This window comes from Manihot esculenta, chromosome 8 (assembly GCF_001659605.2).
Source record: "Manihot esculenta cultivar AM560-2 chromosome 8, M.esculenta_v8, whole genome shotgun sequence".
NCBI lineage: Eukaryota > Viridiplantae > Streptophyta > Magnoliopsida > Malpighiales > Euphorbiaceae > Manihot > Manihot esculenta.
The window spans coordinates 5,798,834-5,819,374 of NC_035168.2; the positions used below are offsets into that span (position 1 = coordinate 5,798,834).

At 29.9% G+C, this 20,541-nt stretch overlaps 2 protein-coding genes across 5 annotated transcripts; one reads left to right on the forward strand and one right to left on the reverse strand.

The window, feature by feature from the left end:
* Window positions 1–642: 642 nt before the first annotated feature.
* LOC110619953 lies at window positions 643–4,756 on the reverse strand. The gene is made up of 2 exons (XM_021763473.2): window positions 4,327–4,756; window positions 643–2,770 (listed from the first exon to the last, which is right to left on the reverse strand). The coding sequence occupies exons 1-2, from the start codon at window positions 4,412–4,414 to the stop codon at window positions 1,980–1,982; spliced, it is 879 nt and encodes a 292-aa protein (XP_021619165.1). The 5' UTR covers window positions 4,415–4,756; the 3' UTR covers window positions 643–1,979.
* A 9,831-nt stretch (window positions 4,757–14,587) lies between these two features.
* On the forward strand, window positions 14,588–19,863 carry LOC110620478 (probable inactive purple acid phosphatase 16). 4 transcript variants are annotated; one of them, XM_043958819.1, is made up of 6 exons: window positions 14,588–14,940; window positions 15,683–15,910; window positions 17,386–17,662; window positions 17,884–18,052; window positions 19,030–19,290; window positions 19,809–19,863. In XM_043958819.1, exons 1-5 carry the CDS (start codon window positions 14,649–14,651, stop codon window positions 19,240–19,242), a joined length of 1,179 nt encoding a protein of 392 aa, XP_043814754.1. In that variant the 5' UTR covers window positions 14,588–14,648; the 3' UTR covers window positions 19,243–19,290; window positions 19,809–19,863. The 4 variants fall into 4 exon arrangements, with proteins under 4 accessions (XP_043814754.1, XP_021619923.1, XP_021619925.1 ...); XM_021764231.2 differs by lacking the exon at window positions 19,809–19,863 and having other exon boundaries at window positions 19,030–19,410; XM_021764233.2 differs by lacking the exon at window positions 19,809–19,863 and having other exon boundaries at window positions 17,389–17,662; window positions 19,030–19,410.
* The last annotated feature ends 678 nt before the right edge of the window (window positions 19,864–20,541 follow it).

Genomic DNA, 20,541 nt, shown 5'->3' on the forward strand with positions numbered 1-20,541 from the left:
AAATAAATGATATTAAATTATATTTAATTATAATTAACTGATATATTTAATTTTAAAATTAATAATAATCTATCCGTTAAATATATATTTTATAATTTACCGGAAGATAAATTTTATTTCATAATGATAAATATAAAGATTTTATAATAAATATATTATTTTTAATTATTTTATATATATTGTTATTTTAGATTAAATAATATGTTTATTATAAAATATTTATAATTATTTTATAAAATAAAATTTATCAATATATTTAATAATTATTTTTTTTCAATTTTAAAAATTAACTAAAATTATATTAAAAATAAATGGAGATTAATTTATTTAAAATTCAAAAATTTAAATTAAAATACAAAATAATATAAATATAATTTCTTTTTAATCAATTTAACTTTATATTTTGATTTGGTAACTTGCAAAAATTAATAAATTCGATGCGGCAAAATACAACTCAATAATGTGCCACAACACTTTTTTTATTTCTTTTATATTATGTAAAATATAATTACATTTAATGGTCAATAAGTCAATAACTAAATAGCAGTATTCACAGTACTCATAGATTTAATCTGATTGTAAGTGTATCTAAATAAAAACGAGAGATTTCATATAGAAGAGAATATCAAAATTTAAAATCCATCGATCAAAATAAATTCGAATTTACTAAATAAACAAAACCAAATTAGTCTCTCCAAAACAAACAAATTGTACATGCCTAAGAAAAAAGAGACGTGGAGGTGAAAAAAAATAAGCCGTTGACATGTTACTGACTTCTCTCGCTTCACTTGTCTCTGCCAAAACACTTCAAACATGCCTTGTATGTCATAAAGATCCTGAGCTAAGTTGAAGGAATGAGAATATAGGACCAGAAAAAGGGGTTAGATTGTGTATGCACAGAGTGTATATATACTCTTGTATGGTGTTTTTTCTTTGACCTCTTTTTTGCTTGTATTCCCAAAACTTTCACTGTGATCATCACTTTTTTAGCAAATAACTCCATCTTGGGGCCTATTCTATTACACTCATTTCCTCCAAAGATGGAAATCTTCAGCTCTGGTAGTTTAGACACCTTTACCGACATAGGAGGTACTCATCAATTCTGTAGTCACAGTTTTAGAAAAGAAATTCATTTCTTCCTAATTTTTTAAAATCACTTAATTAAAATTTCTTTTATATTTTATAAAACTAAACTATTCTATAATATTATAAATTTAATTAAAAGTAAATTATTTTGTGAAGTAATCATAAAAATACATAAAATTAACATTTATCAAATATATAAAAAACTATATTTATTTGTTTTTATTTTAATAAATATAAATAATTTATTTCATTTATATTTGTCGTTAATAACTCGAAGAATAGAGAATAGAACATGAGACTTCTGATCGAAGAATGGAGACTTCTCAGATTTATTCATGTACACATACCAATATACTAAACCTAAACCTGTGAATGCTATTTTATACTTTGATTAACATTTCAAATTAAGAATAAACCTGTGAGTGCTTCATCAGTTCACAGTGCAGATGACAATCTTCAGCCCACACCACCTCTCTCTCTCTCTCCATTGAAAAATAAAATAAGAAAACATGAGAAAATGGAAGAAGACATGAGATCAGTTTAAGACCAATCACAACTCACAAGAGGAAATCTCTGAGAACAAACCAGTTCTTAATCACAGACAAAATCCCAGCATTTATATTAAAGATAATTAGAAAAAAAAAAAAAAAAAAAAAAAAAAAAAAAAAAAAACGATACTATGCCAATGCTTTCTCAAGCATTCTACAAAATTACCTCATAGAAACAAACTACACATTTACCAAAAATAAAATAATAGGAAGGAAGTTCACAGCCTACATATCATTATATACTTACAAAAATTTTATCACCAACTTCTTCCACAGATCTCTTACTTTGCCAAAATCACTTCTTCCTGATATTCCCTCAGAATGGTTTCTTATAGAAATTACCATTTAATATACAAAATTCATCCTCTTCCTTCCCTTTCCATTCCTCCACCATTCACGATCCATCTGATAGTCGTTCCTTTGAAACCTCGAGGTTTTATACCTCGACATGTACCAGCCAGCACCCTCTTTCTTCCTCATATTCCCGTTCCATGTCTCCAATTCCCCACCGGTCGTATCGTTGTAATTACTCCCCTGGTTATACTTGTTGTTCCAGTCGTCGTAATTATTCTTGCATCCATGCGAACCATTCCAACAGTTTTCCCATTCGTTATCTATCGCTGCAACATTGGATTGAGAAACATTGCCCTTCCAAGGATTTCCATTGTTAGCCTTTTGATCACAATCTTCATACAGGGGATCCAAAACAGCAGGGGCTGCCTTCTGCTGAAAGTCCTCTTCAGCCTCCCCCCAACCAGTGCATGAAAAAGATTGATTCGGCAGTAGACAACTACCAAAAATCACAACCTCCTCCCCGTTCTCTTTGTTGTGAGGATATTTAGGCTCCCGTTCCAAATCTAAATACAGTTCGGGGTCAATATTGGAATTCCAGTCAATTTCATCAATGTAAATATCAGGATCAGGCAATGATATGTCACAAGGAAGACCATTAATCTTCGCCCAAAACCGGTTTTTAGCATTGTGAAATGCTTCTTCACCAGCAGAGTCGTTCCACTTAACTACATTCTCATAGAGGTACATAGATTTTTTGGTTTCCAATAGCTTTCGCCATGGAACTAAACCAACTGAATAGCAGAATCTTTTCTCCCATGATGGTACAGTTGGCTGCCAACTGCCTGGAAACAAAGAGAGCAAATCAGAAGCTCAAGTATTCATACATAACCGAAAAAACATAATTATTATTAGAAACAGAAACAAAAATCGGGCGTCTAAAACAAATGACAGATGACAAGTAATAGAAAACGACAACAATATTCACAGATAAATGGAAAAACATAATTACTATTACAAACAGAAACAAAAATCCGGTCTCTAAAACAAATGACAGATGACGAGTAATAGAAAACGACAACAATATTCACAGATAAAAGGAAAAACATAATTACTATTACAAACAGAAACAAAAATCCGGTCTCTAAAACAAATGACAGATGACAAGTAACAGAAAACGACAACAACACAAAACATAAGCTCAAGTATTCACAGATAAATGGAAAACCATAATTATTACTAGAAACAGAAACAAAAATCTGGTCTCTAAAACAAATGACAGATGACAAGTAATAGAAAAGGACAATGACAACGACACATTCAACCCAGAAGGAACTATTTCTGAATATATTCAGTTTCAAAGGCCTTTTTCATAATTCCGTATATATCGGAGAATGCAACTAGCTGTCTAATTTAATTCACCACTTTAAGGAACCAGATTCAAAGGAAACATTTAACTCTAGATTCCCAATTCTTAGTCCATTGTTTTCAATCATGCCTGTGAAATTGGTTCAAGGAAGTTTCATTAACAAAAATAAATTCACATCCCAAACTGACAGTCATCATGATTCAAGACAAAAAGTAAGTCTTTCTTGGGGGAAAACCATAACACAATGAAATCTTTAACAAGACAAAAAGTACAAACTCTGAAATTCACTTTCCTGATTTTCACAAATCAACAAACACAGTACATTAAGAGAGTAGAACAAGCTGAAGGTGCCAAAATGGTTCTAACAATTTCAGCCAAAAGTACAACCAATAACTACACATCTACTTGGAGGTTCTAAGATTATGTAGGCATCAGAACCATAATTAACTGTAACCCTTCAATAAAATAAGGTGTTTCATCATCAAAGCTATCAATTACACACTATAATCCCTAACTCTTGGTTTGGCATGATTAATTTTGAAAGAAAAGCATTCAAATGAATTCTTACAAAATCATACAAGAATTCAACTTCCTCTAAAATGAAAATTTTTTAAGTTAAAAATTATTGAATTCTTTAGTTCCAAACAAAAAAAATTTCAAAGAAAAGAATTGAATTCTTATAAAATCTTTGATTCCAAACAAGGGCTAAAGGAAACACCATAACCAGAAAATTTCTATTGATTATCACAAACACCACCTCATTGCCACCAAAAACTTAAAGGGAAAAGCAATAACTCGACCAAATAACAAATCGCCAATTTCCCATAATTTCAGACTAAACAAAATGTAAAAAAGTCATTGTTTTTACAAAATCCATAAACTATAGCCACGTAATAGAACAGAAAAAAAAAAAAAACAGAGGCTCTCATATAGAAATCAAAAAAGAACCCACCACAATTACCATGAAAGAAAAAAAGTTTCGAAGAAAATCACAGATTCTTCCTCTGCTTCTTTACAGAAACAAAAAGATACCTTGAGGAGGCTTTTTATGGTTTGATCTTGTCGTCCCATGAACTTCTTGGAAATGAATTTCACCTTTATGTCTCCGCCTGTTACTCATAACCAAATCAGAAAGGCCAAAACACTTACAAATAATTATATAAAAAAAAAAAGCCAAAGGAACTAAAAACCAAAAATCAAACAGACAGAAACTGGGTTAAAAAACCAAGAAAGAATGCAAGAAGTGAAAATTCTCAAGGTTTTGCAAACAAAATAGAAGAAAAAGAAAAAAGGGTATGATTGATTTGTGGAGAAAGACTTGATCAAAGAAGAATCCCAGTAAAGATTTGGCCAAAGAATTGCAGGGAATTGAGGAGCTTTGTTAGGATGATCACAAGGGCAAAGGTTCTTAATTTTTGTTACGGGTACATGGTAAGAGAAGCTCTGGCCGCCTGGGGATTAATTTTTGTGGGTATTTATAGCCCTTTCGTTTTGTTTAATTACCAAATTGGTCACCACTTCTCTTACTGGGAAAGGACCGCGTCTCTGTTTATGGTATGGATTTTAGAAGAACGTTGACTATTCTGACTCTCACTCCTAGGCCTGTGTAATCTTTTTTTTTTTTTAATTATTATTTAATTTTTTAATATTGAAAATTTTATTAATTAATATCTTATTTTTAAAAAATATATTAAAACTTTTTAATATTTTAAAAATTTTACTAATTAATTTCTTATTAATATTAATCATTAAATATTAAAAAAAATTAAAATATTCTCCGTGGATAAAACTTATGAATTTATATTTTATAAAATTAAAAAATTAATATATAAATTTTTTATATTATAAAAATTAAATAATAAAATATTTAATTTTTAAAATTAATAAAAAAATAATTAATAAATTTTTTAATATTTTAATATTTTTTAAATTAAAAAATTAATCATTAAAATTTTTTATATTATAAAATTAAATAATAATTTTTTAATTAATTAATATTCTAAATTCAATAATATATTAATTTGAATTTGCTCTGAGCAGCTCTGCTAAGGCACAAATCGTATTTTTTCCAAAATTTTAAAGCTTTTTATATCTAAGATTGTGTAATTTAAATTTTTAACACCTTATTTTGGTAATTTATTAAGAGAAAAAAGAAAATAGTATTTTTTTATTTTCATTTAAATATAAAAAGAAACTATTACCTCATTTAAATATATTTATTTAATATGTGTAATAATATAGTAAAATTATTTAATTATATTAATAAATATAACATTTAATTAATACTCTCTTTATTTCATATTTTTTATTATTTTAAAAATAAATAAAAATTATGAAATAAAAAATACATATTTTTAAAAAATTATTTAAATATTTTTCATTTACCACTCATGAACATATTAAAAAATTTTAAATAAATGGAGGTAAAATAATATAGTAATCTATTTTTTAATTTTTTTAATTAAAAATTAAAAAAATAAAATTTAAAATCTTTCAAGTTTGAATCCTTTTTAATTATTTATTGTAATATTTAAATTATTTCTCTTTTAATGTCTCTGAATTAATTATAAGTAAAATTTTGAAATTTGCATTTTAGCTATCCACCCATTAAAAGGAAATAAAAATTTATTATTTTCTTATATAAAAAATTATTATTTATTATCATATGTTACCAAACATTAATATTTTAGGTTATTTTTTTTCCTTTATGTTGATTACAATTTTTAAGCACTCGAGATCTTCAAAATCTATATTACACAAAAATATCTACCAATACATCAGATTATTATTAATTGAAAAATGTCAAAGGACAATCATGACATCTATATTTTAAAATGAAAAATTATTATTTAATTTTTGTAATATAGTAAAATTAATTAATTAATTTTTGTGTTTTCAAAAATAAATTAAAACAATTTTAAATATTTGACTAAATGCCTTCAATTTATTATACCTGTAATACCCGGCTAGACTTCGGTATCGGAATTCCTACCGTCCGGTGGGATCCCGGATGTCGGAGACCTCTAGAAGGGTAAAATCATGTTTTTGTAAAATGTTTTCATGCTTTTAATGGTTTTAAGTATGAAATTAAATGAGTTTTGCATGGAAATAGCATTGGAGGAAAACCCAGGTTCGGCCGCCGAAAGTCAAGTTCGGCCGCCGAACATGCATGCGTTTTGGAGGCACGTTAGGCCCCCGAAAGCATGAGTTAGGGAAGTTCAGGTTCGGCCGCCGAAAGTCAAGTTCGGCCGCCGAACATTGCATGGATGCGGAGGCACATTCGGCCCCCGAACGTGGCCTGGCCAGCCACTATAAATGGGGCACTTAGCCGAAATGGGCGAGCTTCCGACCTTCCTCTTGCAAATCTAGTGTTCTTCCTTCAAATCCCCACCATTTTTCTTGAGTTTTAAGCTAGCATTGAAAGTTTTGAGCATTTAAACCAAGTTTTGGAGCTTTGGGAACTCAGGAGCTCATTTTCGTGGATCTCCAAGTTTAGGTCGTCTCCCTCTCGATCTTCAAGAGGTAAGAGCCGATTTTAAGCTCCTTATGTGTTTTAAATAAGTTTTATGCAAGATCTATGGGTAGAAATGCATGTTAGGTTATATGTTGAGTCTATGGGTTAATATTGATGTTTTGAACAATGTGGCTTGTTTGACTATGTTTGAAGTGTTGTAGTTGGGGTATATGACTGTTTGAGACCCCTAGGAACTTGTATGCATGATTTGGTTGAGATATATGCTTGATTTGAAGTTTTGGGAGGCAAGGGGTTCATGTGAACCAAGTTTCTGCCCTTCTGGCAGAAACCAGGTTCGGCCGCCGAAGGGAGTTTCGGCCGCCGAACCCCCTTTGTGGAGGCAGCATTCGGCTGCCGAAGTTGCCCCCGAAAAGAGACTTTCGTCTTTGTCTGGGACTTTCGGCCGCCGAAGGTGCCGCCGAAAGTGCCTGACTTTCGGATCTGTCCAGGACTTTCGGCCGCCGAAGGTGCCGCCGAAAGTGCCCTGTTCAGCCATTTCATGCATATCTCTATGTGATATTTTCAGGATGTTTTAGGGGGTTTTTGGGGAGTAGTTTAGAGTTATGTTCTAGCATGTTTGGTCCCTCATTTGAGTCCACCTGTGTAGGTTCGGACCCGAGGACCCCAGCAGTGAGTTCAGCTGCTTCGGTGTTGTCAGAGTCAGCCAGAGGTGAGTGGAACTAAAACTTAATCTTTTAAATTAAATGCTTTATCATGTTTCATGCATTATGATTATGCAATAGGATGATTGCATTAGTTTTCACGAATATGCCGCATTGCATAAATTGTTGTTGTTGTGGGTGAATGTCGGATGACCCAGTTAGTCCATGACAGGAAGATCAGGCCCCATGCTACAGGCCTGGCACAGAGTAAGAAAGACCAGGCCCCATTCTACAGGCCTGACACAGAGTAAGGAAAGACCAGGATCCCATCCTATGGTCTAGCACGGTTACGGGACTCGAAGACCAGGAGCTCAGAGGAGACCCTGGGGAAATGGTAAGTAAAGTATGTTCTGACAAGAAAGACCAGGACCCCATTCTACAGGCCTGGCACAGAGTTAACTTGGACTAATTGGTGACAAGTTCACCCAACCCTTATGTGAATTGTTTGTGTTGTGATGCATTCCATTTGAGCATAGTGTTAATGTGTTTTACTAGCTCTACTCACTGGGCTTCTAGCTCACCCCTCTCCCTTTACCCCCCAGGCTTGCAGGTACAGTGTAGTGCGGGAGTCCGGATAGAGTAAAGAAGTCATGCTTATGTAATAGCTAGCAATGGACATGATCAAATTGTAATGTAAAAGTACAGTATAGTTATGTAATGAGGTTTATGGATGATTAGTGTGTGCTTGACCATAGATTGTTGTATCCCTTTTAATACATGATCTTAGAGATTTTGATGATGTGTATGTAAACCAACTCAACAGATGTATGTCACCCATTGAGGGTACAGATGAGATCCCACAGAGGGATCAAGGTTATGTTTATGTTATGCACAGGTTGAGTTTGGTTGATGTTCATGGAAAGAAAAGTTTTAATTTTTATGCATGTTGTTGATCATGTATGGGATTATACAGGTTTACAGGTTTTATGTCAGGCTTGCTACGGGTCCCGGCGGCCTTAAGCCGATCTGGATCCTAGCGCCGGTAGCGGTCCGATTTTCAGGTCGTTACAATACCAGTATTAATCGTTGGCATTTTTTAAGGCTCAAGTTTCTGCATTTCATTGGTGTGGTTGTTGCATCTTCATGATTTGTTTTAGTTTTTAATACCTCTTTTTGCGGATTTCAAAATTTCTCAATCAGATTTAGATAAATATTTTAATTTTTTCAAAAATAAAAAATTTATACTCGTTCTTTCATTATATTCAAGTAAACAAATGATAAATTAGAGTTAATTAGTTAAATAAATTAATTTTATAAAGATGATAATGATGAAAATTGATACTTTTAGATTAAAAAATAGAATTTTCAGTATTTTTATGAATTTAATTAGAGAAAATAATGTTTTTTTTTATTTATTTATTTATTAATAATATTTAATTGTCTCTATTGCATTATTATCTATTTCTGTCAGCCAGATCCACATATATAAATGCATTCGAGCACTCTTTCATATTAGACAATTATTTAATTCTTCTGGTGCATTTACTGTTAAATAACCGAGTCAACTATTTTCTCTCACGTTATATTATTTGATTGAGTTATCTCCTGTTGTGTTCACGCCCATAAATTATTCGGTCTGTCTCATATATCCGGATTAAAATTTGCGGTAGTGAATTAGTCTACTGGAGAATGACTTGATGAGTTTTAGATTTGTGTTATTTTTTAGGATTTGGTCTTATCTCAAATATAGAAAGGGCGATAATCATAAAAATAAATGGTAAATTAATAAATTTAAAAGGTATTTAAATTAAGGATGTTGGAGCACCCTATGGTACCTTACAATTAAATTTAAATAAAAAATTAAATAAATTAAAATTGTAAAAGATAATAAATTTATATATTACTTTTAATCAATTAAAATAAAAATAATTTATAATAAATATAAATACAAAAATTTTAGGCAATATTGCTATTCTCCGTTCCTTTCACTTTTAGATTATTATTTAATTAAATAATTTTTATTTTATTTTTAAATGTAATATATTATAAAATTTTAATTCTCAATACATTAAAATATCTTATATTTTCTTAACATATTAAAACATATTACTTTTAATTAATATTATTATAAATATTTTAATACATCTTATAAAAATAAATTAATTAAAAAATAACTTCATTTAAATTTTATTAAAATATACCGACTTAAATTTATTCAAATGATTTTTAAACTACTTTTTACACACTCTAAGTTAAAATTAAATTAAATTAATTTTAACAATTAATATAAAGATAAATAATAATTAAAATTGTGACATTATAAAGTACTCAAAAGTGATGGCTCGAATGAGTGTAAAACACGCGTTTAGCGTGTGGAGGTGATTGGATAAGTAAGCGCAAACCTTTGCCGAAGTAAAGTGGTTTTCAAACGGGACGACGACGACGTGGATTGCCTCGCAAGCTCGTTGATATAATATAAAAGTAGATTGCCTCGCAAGCTCGTTGATATAATATAAAAAATGACGAGAATGCCCTTGCTGTAAAATTTAATTATTAACTCCTTTTCTCGTCTTAAAACGTTATAGAAAGCTGGCGTTCTCACCAGAATGTTCTCTTTGTTGCATGCTCTACATGTGCAGCGTAGGTGGTGATAATCCCAAACTTTTCCTTAAATTTTAATTATTTTAATTTTTTTTTGTTGTGTTGAGCAAAACGTGCATAAATCGGATAACAATTCTTTTTATTTTTTTCTATAGAAAAATAAATTTTATTTTTTAAATTAAAATTAAAAAATAAAAAATACATTATCTTATTAAATTTTTTTTAAATATAAATTATTTTATATAAATAAACTGAGGCTTAAAAAGTAATATTTACCACGAATATAAATAACCCTTCGAAGGAAAGAAAAGGATAATAATGGAGAAAGAAGGACTCCAATATAATAGAGAGAAAATCAAATGCATTACTAATAGATATTATGTTTTTTTTTTTAAAAAAAAAAAAAGAAACACAAAATATCTTGGAAGGAAAATACAAGCTTGCCCTTTCAAAATTATGTAATTCTAATTATATATGTATCATAGAAATTTCATAAAAGTAAAGAGTTATCTATGAAAAATTAATATAAAACATTAATCAATTGAGCCCAAATGAAATGGCCTCAATCAAATTAATCAATTGAGCCCATAAGTCTTTCTTGCAAGTGCAAGACCAAGTCCATGAAGATTATGCTTTTGAACCAAAACTCTTTTAGCCCTAATTTGCGTTTTTTTTTTCTCTAAACCAAATCCATGCTCGATTAATCTATTCCCATTATCCATTTTAAATTTAGTTTCAAGTTATATTAAATCTTGCAAATTAAATTCATTAATTAATTTTAATTAATTAAGCAAATAAATATTATTTTACATGCTAAAATTCTATTTATGTGTTCATTGATCATAAAAATAAGAAGCAATTGGCTGAAAATACTCAACATTTATATATTTTACTTTTTAATATAAATATTTTAATTTTAAATAAATTGACTCATCATTCATCATTTATATTTGATGTAATTTTTGATAATTTTAAAATCAAAATAAAAAATAAATAATTAAATTGTTAAAAATACTGTTCACACTTTCAATAATTATAAATTATATTTTTCAATAAATATATTATTTAATCTAAAATAGTAATATATACATGATAGTTAATAATAATATATTTTTGGGAGATTTACAATTTAGTTCCTGAGTATTACCATTATTAACAAGTCAGTCTCTGTATTTTTAAAAACCTATTAAAACGTCATTATCTTTTCTCTCTGTCAACGAAATAATCATTCCGTCTATTTTTACCATTAAAAATATAGTAAATGACTAAATTACCCCCATTATTTTCCTCCTCCTCCCTTTTCTTCTTCATCAATTTTTCCTCCTTCTTCTGCTTCTTTTTCTGCTTCTGCTTCTTCTTTTGCTTCTGCTTCTACTTCTGCTTCTTCTTCTTCTGCTTCTTCTGCTTCTTCTTCTTCTCCTTCTTCTCCTTCTTCTTCTTCTTCTTCTTCTTCTTCTTCTCCTTCTTCTCCTTCTTCTTCTTCTTCTTCTTCTTCTCCTTCTTCTCCTTCTTCTTCTTCTTCTTATTCTTTTGCTTCTTTTTCTTCTTTTTCTTATTTTTCTTCTTTATCTTCTTCTTCTCCTTCTTCTTCTTTTTCTTTTTTTTTTTCTTCTTTTTCTTCTTTCTCTTCTTCTTCTTCTCCTTCTTTTTTTTTTCTTCTTTTTCTTCTTTTTTGGAGGAGGAGGAGGAGGAGGAAAGAAAAGATAGGGACTATTTCGTTGACAAAAAGAAATAATAAAGACATTTTAATAGATGTGAAAAAAGATAAGGACTATTTCGTTGAGAAAAAAAAACGATAATGACGTTTTAATAGATTTCTAAAAATATAGGGAGGGACGATTTCGTTGACAGAAAGAAACGATGAGGAGGGACTATTTTATTGACGGGAAGAAACGATGATGACGTTTTAATAGATATGAGAAAAAATAGAGACTATTTCATTGACGGAAAAAAATGATAAGGACGTTTTAATAGATATAAAAAAAGATAAAAACGTTTTAATAGATTTTTGAAAATATAAGAACTAACTTGTTAATAATAACAATATCCAATGACTAAATAAAAAGTTTTATTTAAGGGTAAAATTGGATTTTAAAAATTCTCTCTCTCCTCCTTTATCTAATTTTAATAGAAAAGAGGACAGAATGACTATTTCGTTGACGAAAAGAAAACATATGGACGTTTTAATAGGTTTCTAAAAATACAGAAAATGACTTGTTAATAATTGCAATACTCAGAAACTAAATTATAAATCTCCCTATATTTTTTATAAAATATTTATAGTTATTATTGTAAAATAAAATCAATCTAAGATGGCATTTTGGCAATTAAATTAATATTTTTTTAAAAGTAAAACTACTAATTGTATTAATAAAATTTCATCAAATAAAGACAGATATCATCCGAAATAGAGAGACGATCACATCTAATAGATTTTCTAGCCAAAGTATGAGCAACTAGAGTAGCACGACGACGAACCCATCTCTAACAAAGATTTACAATTATTTAAAATCAAACCCTATTCAGGAATATCTAAATGTGGAGACGGAAGAGATTGAATCACTTGCAAACGGTTCATAAGAATGTAGCCATTAAAAGGCAAAAATTTTATTGCAAAGAGAAAACAGTAACAGAGAGCTAAAACTTTTGTTTCCATAAAAAATAAAATGTCTGACTTGTAATTAATAACAAAATCTTTCAATGCATTAACTGTCCGAGAATTATCGAGTTCTCGGCAGTTCCAATACAAAACGATCATTGCTTTCGACTATCCCGACTTTTAATGGGATGAGCCGCTTCACTGTTACCTGTCAAATTAACATTCGCAGGGATGTGGTTAGAGGCATCCTGTTAAGAGGAAAGAAAACCTGTAGCATCGTTATCCTGTTGAGAGTGAGGAAAATCGACATTATTAAAAAATCGAAACAGATATCTTTTTGTCTCTAATTTTATAATAGATACCCCTCTAAAGAATGCCATAAATCTATCAAAGAGGTCTACATATTCTGAAAATTTATTGGATTGTATGTGAGAAACATCTCAGCCATACAAAAACTATAAGTGATGATTGAAATATCTGTGGGTCTCTTAATAGAGACAACAATATTTTCTTTTTCATCGATAGTCAATTGACGTAGATCGTTTTTCATGAGAAAAGGAAAAGAAGGAGTTAGGTTTAAGAAAGAGAAAAAAGTGAGAGTATCGAGCTATAGAGGGATCAAAAGGAAACTTAAGTTTGAAATTTGCCAAATACTAATTTTTTTAAATTAATATTATTTTTAGAATTAACTATATGAATTAGCTAAATTAAGTATGAATTAATATAATTTATATTTAAAAAAATAAAATATTTCATATAATAAATTACGTAAATTTTTATATTTTAATTTTTAAAAATTAATTAAAATTATATTCCAATGCAATATAAACGTTGAAATTTTTCAACCAATCGATCTAAATTCAATCTATTTGTGAGTATTTGCTTAGCTTTAAGCAACAAAGTAAAGAATGACTTTGATTTTGGCTTTTTGTTAAGGGATAATTTGAGCGTATATTTGTATTAATATCAGTTGATGTAGGACAATATAGGAGTGCTGAACGTATCTAAGATTTAAGTTTTGTTGATGTTCTTCCCTTTTCTATATTTTTATTTTAACTGCAAAATACTAAATAATTTTAATATTTAAAATACAAAATTGATATTTATCACTTAAAATTTTGAAAACCTATTATTTTAATTTTTTTTTATTAATAAAAAGGGCTAATTTGATCCTAAATGAAAAGGTTTTGGTAAATTAGAGTGAAAATTTAATTTTAATATTGATTTAGCTCAATAATTTTATTTTTTTATATTTTTTACTTAATGATAATGATTTTTTTAAAATATATTTTATTTTCCTTCCGCAATCTATACATGACAAATGACACCAGAAGCGCCGATGGGCAATTGCCATAAATTGAAGAATATCCTTTAGAGGAACGGAACCTTTGATGATTCCAAGGCCATGTTTGTCTTACTTTAAAATTGGGATTGGAGGGTAATAATTTATAAACACTATCAATAATTTATTATTTTAAAATTTAAAGTTTTAAAATTAACTGTTTGAAGATTAAATTATATCTTGTTTTAAATTGAAACTTAATTTAAAATGAAAATAAAAAATAACTCTCATGTACAATTTTTTTTCAAGTTAATTTAAAGTATAACTTATATATTAAAAAGTATATAATTACTTAAATATAAAATTTAACTTTTTAATAAAACAAAATTTGAAAGATTAAACTATTTTAAATTAAATCAGTTTAATAGTTATTTCTTTAAACTAAAATTTTAAAAATCTTTTAACAATATTGAAAGTTTATTTAAAATTGAGGAACATTCAATAACATTTTACCCATTAAACAATTATTTTAATTTTTTAAATACAGAGTGATAAATTTAAAATAAAAAAATTAAATAATTCAATTGCGAATATAAAATAGATAAGCTTAATACTATTTTTTTAAAAAAATTTATCAAATAAATAAATTTAATAAAACAATAAATAAAAGCATTGAATTCAACGAATGCCAAACATGCCTTTTATTTGCTTCCCGATAACAGCTATCTGTTTCCCGCCGTTCTCCCTCTTCTAGTTATGGAACAGCTGTTTCCTCATTTCATCGTCTTGTCCTTCATTTTTCTCTATATTCTCTTCCAGTCACCACCAACCGTCGGATTTCTTCGCGAAGCGCACTCGCCGTCGCCGATCAGGCTGAAAACGTCGCAGCCCAAGGACAATGGCCTTCGGTTCAACGGCGGTGGATCGTTCAAGGTTGCTCTGTTCGCCGACCTGCATTTCGGGGAGGACGCCTGGACTGATTGGGGGCCGCAACAGGACGTGAACTCCATCAAGGTCATGTCCACTGTACTCGACCTTGAAACACCAGGTAAGATGATGCTCTGCATTGTAGATAGAAAATTGAGTTCCATGTCAGAGAATTTCAAGTGGAGCTCGAACTCTGTGCTTACTTCGAGTTAAGTTTTGAGTTTTTTGATACCTGTTTGACTCGACTAGCTTGTGTGTAGCTTGTTCTTGCCTCACTAGCTAAGAACTCGAACTCGGCTGAATTTTGTCCGCTTCATTGCAATTATCGTGAATTTCAATTTGTACTATTAGGAATTTAGTGATTTTTTTTTCTATATATATACAAATGAAGTTTTTGTAAATACACAGAAAATTGTGATAAGATCGGATCAATCCTCGAATTCACTTGCGTCGATTGAGATCAGCAAAATGCCTTTCATTTGGATTGTTAACGATAATTGGTTGAGCTTGAGCATGAAAGGAAATCTGTGTTTTGAATCAAGTGTTGAGCTGCTATTGAGTGTGATATAAATTGTTTGAAGTAGAATGTTTTTAATTGCTTCACCTTTCTATTAATGTAAAGCTTTAGAAGTCTGTTAGCCTCTATTTTTGTCTGTTTTCCTATCACCTAGTCACAGTCCAAAAGTGCTGGTTGGTTTATATTTGAATGTTACTGTAATGTGAAACTCCCATGGTGTGCAATCTATTTTCATATCTGTTTGTGTTTAGCTTTCTTATGGTGTGCAATCTGCTCTGCCTTAGTATTTTTCTTCCACTAGGACTCTTGTTGTTTCTTCCTGATTCTAATTGACAGAGTGGTACAGCAGATTTTGTAATATATCTTGGAGATGTCATTACTGCCAACAATATTCCAATTGCAAATGCAAGTTTGTATTGGGATCAAGCACTCTCTCCAACAAGGGCCAGGGGCATACCATGGGCAAGTGTTTTTGGAAATCACGATGATGCACCATTTGAGTGGCCAATGGAGTGGTTTTCTGTCCCTGGAATTCCTCCACTTCATTGCCCTGCAACTAATTCGTCGTATTCAGGTGAGCTCAAAGTTCAGAGATATAGAATACTATGTCTATGAAGACTGGTCTTTACTAGAATGAAAGATCTGTTCTGCATTTGTTTCATCTGGTTGTCAATACTTTTCCAAGATTACTGCTCTATTTTTCTCAAGATGGTTGCTTCTTTGGGCTAGCCTGTTACATTTTTATACAACGTTTTTTCTAATGCAACAGGTGAAGCTGTGAAGGTTAGATTAGATATATTGCCATTTCCATATCAGTGTAAGAAATATCAGTTGCTTAATTGTTCTCAGCTAACAATTTCAAGTTAGAATGGAGTATGTTGGTATTCTTGGACTAGCAAACCATTTTTGGGAGTCTGTTAACCACTAATCAAACAAAGTCAGTTCACTAATTTAGCTGTGTTCATTCTGCAAAATATTGGCATCTTTTTACTGGCTGGGGTCTTTTCAATTTGTATGTTATAGGTTTCCGGTGGAGGCCATGATTCACTGCCATTGCCCTCTCTTCATGAATCCCCTCCATCTATTCCTTTCCACAGCCCTTCCATTTACAACTTAGCTTTTCCAATTAGTCATAATGTCATATAGATCTTTTTCTTTAATCCTCTTCGTTTCAAGCCTAGATTTTGAACAAAAATAAAGTTTAGCGCTGCTAAATCCTCTAATCTACTTCCCCTCCTCCCAAGAAGAAAAAGAAAAAGAAGAGAAAATCTAATTAGACCTCAAGGAGTTGACGGAGACATATGATGCCTTATGTTAAAGAGAAAACAAAAGAAAATGGATTATGCTGTAATTACCCTCTATGCTTTCTAGATCGATTTTTGTGTCCAGTGATTCTTTTATTTCAACAGGTTCTCCATTTTGAAGCTGAATTCCTTTTGTGGATGCAAAAGGAAGAATGGAAAATTTGCTTTTGAATAATTTAGAGACTGTTATTTGCTAAATTCTGAGAGAGTGATGGGCATACTGCAAGTTAATACATTTCCAATATGGGTTATACAAGTGATTGAAATGCTTTACATAACAAAATGACTAGAAAATCCAATGTTGCAACCCAACAATTTATATTCTGTGCTTTTATTTCATAGATTTCCACTATGGGATTGTCAACACTTCCCTCTCAAGTGCAAGCACATTGTTGCCACTGGACAATTAATTAATATTAATCTAATACGGTCTCAATTATATAATCTTATGGACAGTTGAAAACCAAAACTCAAATTGGACTCTAATACCATGTTAAATTCGGAGAAAAATGATGGGTGTATTAGAAATTAATTCATTTTAATGGTTTATACAAGTGATTGAGTTACTTTACATGTCAAAATAACTAACCAATTCATTATATCAATAAAACCATTTATATTTAGCCCTTTCACTTCATAGATTGCCAATGTGGGATCCCAACATTATTGATTGTTAATGCTTTTAGGTTTTTACAATGGATATTGATATTAGCTTTTGTGACATGGGGATTTAATACATTTCCAGCAGAAGAATACTGTAGCTTCAGAGGCACACAACGCATAGAGCTGATGAAAAATGAGATTGAGCATAATAACTTATCATTTTCGAAAACTGGACCTAAAGACCTATGGCCAGGTGTATCCAACTATGTTCTCCAAGTGGCATCCTCTAGTGATCCAGAATCAAGAATTCTGACAATGTACTTCCTAGATTCTGGTGGTGGTTCCTATCCAGAAGTTATATCAAGTGCTCAAGCAGAATGGTTCCAGCACAAATCTCAAGAAATTAACCCTGATTCAAGGTACAGAAAATGTGAAGCCATAACATTTTTTTGAAGTTCTTTAAGCGGAGATTTTAATGATAGGCTAAAAACTGTTGAAATGATGATTTGGAGCATTCCATATTAACTTATTTGGTATAACTGAAAATACAAAGCAGGTAAGGAAATTTATCTTCTGCCATTTTTATTTCCTTTCATTTTTTTGTTGTTCCAGGATCATCCCTTTTTCTCCTTTTTGACAGTGTTCCTGAGATTATCTTTTGGCATATACCAAGTAGAGCATATAAGAATGTGGCTCCTTGGTTTGCTATACACAAGCCTTGTGTAGGCTCTATCAACAAGGAAAAGGTTGCTGCTCAAGAAGCTGAATTTGGTATTATGAACCTTCTTGTTAAAAGGCCTTCTGTGAAGGTATGGTCTTATGCTTAATGTCATAATATACATGCATGTAGAAGGCATTTTTCTTGTGGTTAAAAACCTACATATGTAAGCATGTGTCTTTGTTCACACACACAAAAACACATGCATGCGCATGCATACACACACGTACATGCGCAATGCACAAAAACAGTTTGTGCTGTCTAGATTTTGATCTTTAAGTACCCAGTTTTCAGCTAATTTTTATAATGAAATGGTCTTGTGAGAGTATATAAAAATTGAAACCTTTTCCAATTTTGCCTGCCCTAGAAAAGGTGGATCTGTGCTTAGCCATTATGTCTCAGTGATAACTAAGCAAAGATTTTGGTGTTCTTAGTAAGGATGGTTGAATGAAAAGACAATTTACTTGTAAATCAGTCATATGGTGAAAACATAGTGAGAGTGTGAGACTACTTCCAATCAACCATGGAATTGCAGTGTTTGTAGCAACTTTTTCTTTCTTCTCTGTGTATGACTTGTTTTTTTCATGGATAAAGAATTCTATCCTTATTTCCCAATCAACTATAGGTTTTATATAATATTTGATATGAATAAACTCCAACCAGACAATTGGATACTTGTTTGGGTTGTTTCTCATGTGATTATTGCATAATATGCATACTTAATTAATGCGTGAAATTATGCTGGTCTATTTTGGTTCACTCTGTCCATTTCATGCTCTATTTTGATATAACAGCATTCCACACCTCACATGCAGAGGTTTGAAAATGTAGGGAGATCGTAGATTTGGATCCCATTTCAGAAATTATTTCCAAAAGCCAATAAATCAAAGATATCAATATTTCCAAAGAGAGAATTTTAGATGTACAAGTAGGGACCAGACAGTGAACATGCCATGTGTGGTCAACATTTTTATAGTTAAAATTCAAAGCAAGCAAATGGTTTGCCATGTTTTAAACAATGAAACTGACAAAAGGGTCCTATTGGTACTGGGTTGTATTTTGTGGCAGGCAATATTTGTGGGACACAACCATGGATTGGACTGGTGCTGCCCATACAACAAACTATGGCTTTGCTTTGCGAGGCATACTGGTTATGGTGGGTATGGAAATTGGCCCAGAGGAGCTAGAATTCTGGAGATCACTGAGCAGCCCTTTTCTATTAAGTCTTGGATAAGAATGGAAGATGGTGGTAAGCACAGTGAAGTTCTCTTGAGCTCTTGACATCTTATTTCTGTTATTCAAATGCAAAGGACAACTCACTTAAAATATGTGTGTATATGTATGGTGATTCTTCAATGGCACTACTTGTAAAATTAATAAAAGAAAGGCCATTGTTATATTCGTCAATGACACCTGTGGAAACTATTTAAAAGTTGAAATTTGAATTTACTGATTAGAGTTTAATATTTTAAAAAATAATTGTGACGAAAGAAAAAAAGAAAAGAAACAGGCTCTTATTAATTTTAATTTTCAAGTAAATATTTTATTATTTAAAAAATGTATAAATTGATAGGTTATGCAATTATATTGTAATTTTATTTAAAAAATAAATTTATTCTTATTTTTTTCAATAAATTATATTATTTTAATAATTTTAACTACTACCATGAACATACATATTCAACCGTGATATTGTATAGTTTTATATTAATATTATATTATATTAATTTTCTACTTGGATTTTTAGTAATATAAATAATTTGTTAGTATAATGTTATATACAAAACTTTACAAATATACATTAACAGAAAAAAAAACTATTTATTATAAAAAAGCGACATCAATATGCTGTTTCGCAGAATCTTGAACTCATTCCATTACATCTACGATGATTGGCGTACAGATATAATATTCTACCAATAATCATTCCAATAATAAATCAATAAAAACCAAACCTAAAGTTTATTTCTTAATATTCTTATTATTATCATCATTACTAAATTAAATATGAACTTGATTGAAATTCATGCATTTGAAGTTGGTAAATAAAATAAATAAAAACAACTTTGTATATAGATGAAATTAAAGAAACAAGAAGAAAGGAAAGAGGGAGGGGATGATGGGGATCTTCCTTTCAAAGTGGGTCAATTGTTGGGGGCCTAAGTTTGGATAGGTCTAGGTACTTCCTCTTCTATAATTTTTATTATTTTAAAATTATTATTTATTTTTTAAAATTTTAATAATATATAAAATTTTATTTTATTTTTAAGAAAATTTTTAAAATATCTCTTAATATTTAATAAAATTTTATGTATTTAAGATAATATAATAAAAAAATTATAAAATAAAGAAATTATCTTATTTAGAAATATCTTTTAATATTTAATAAAATTTAATGTATTTAAGATAATATAATTATAACATGTTATGCTTATTTTTTTTTAAATATTTTTTATTAATATCATTGACACTAATTTATTTAAAACCTTTAATTCAATTCATATTAGTATAAGTCTATTTCTAAAGAATTTTTTTTTTGAATTTTTTTATAAAAAAAGTAAATATTAATTTTAAATGTAA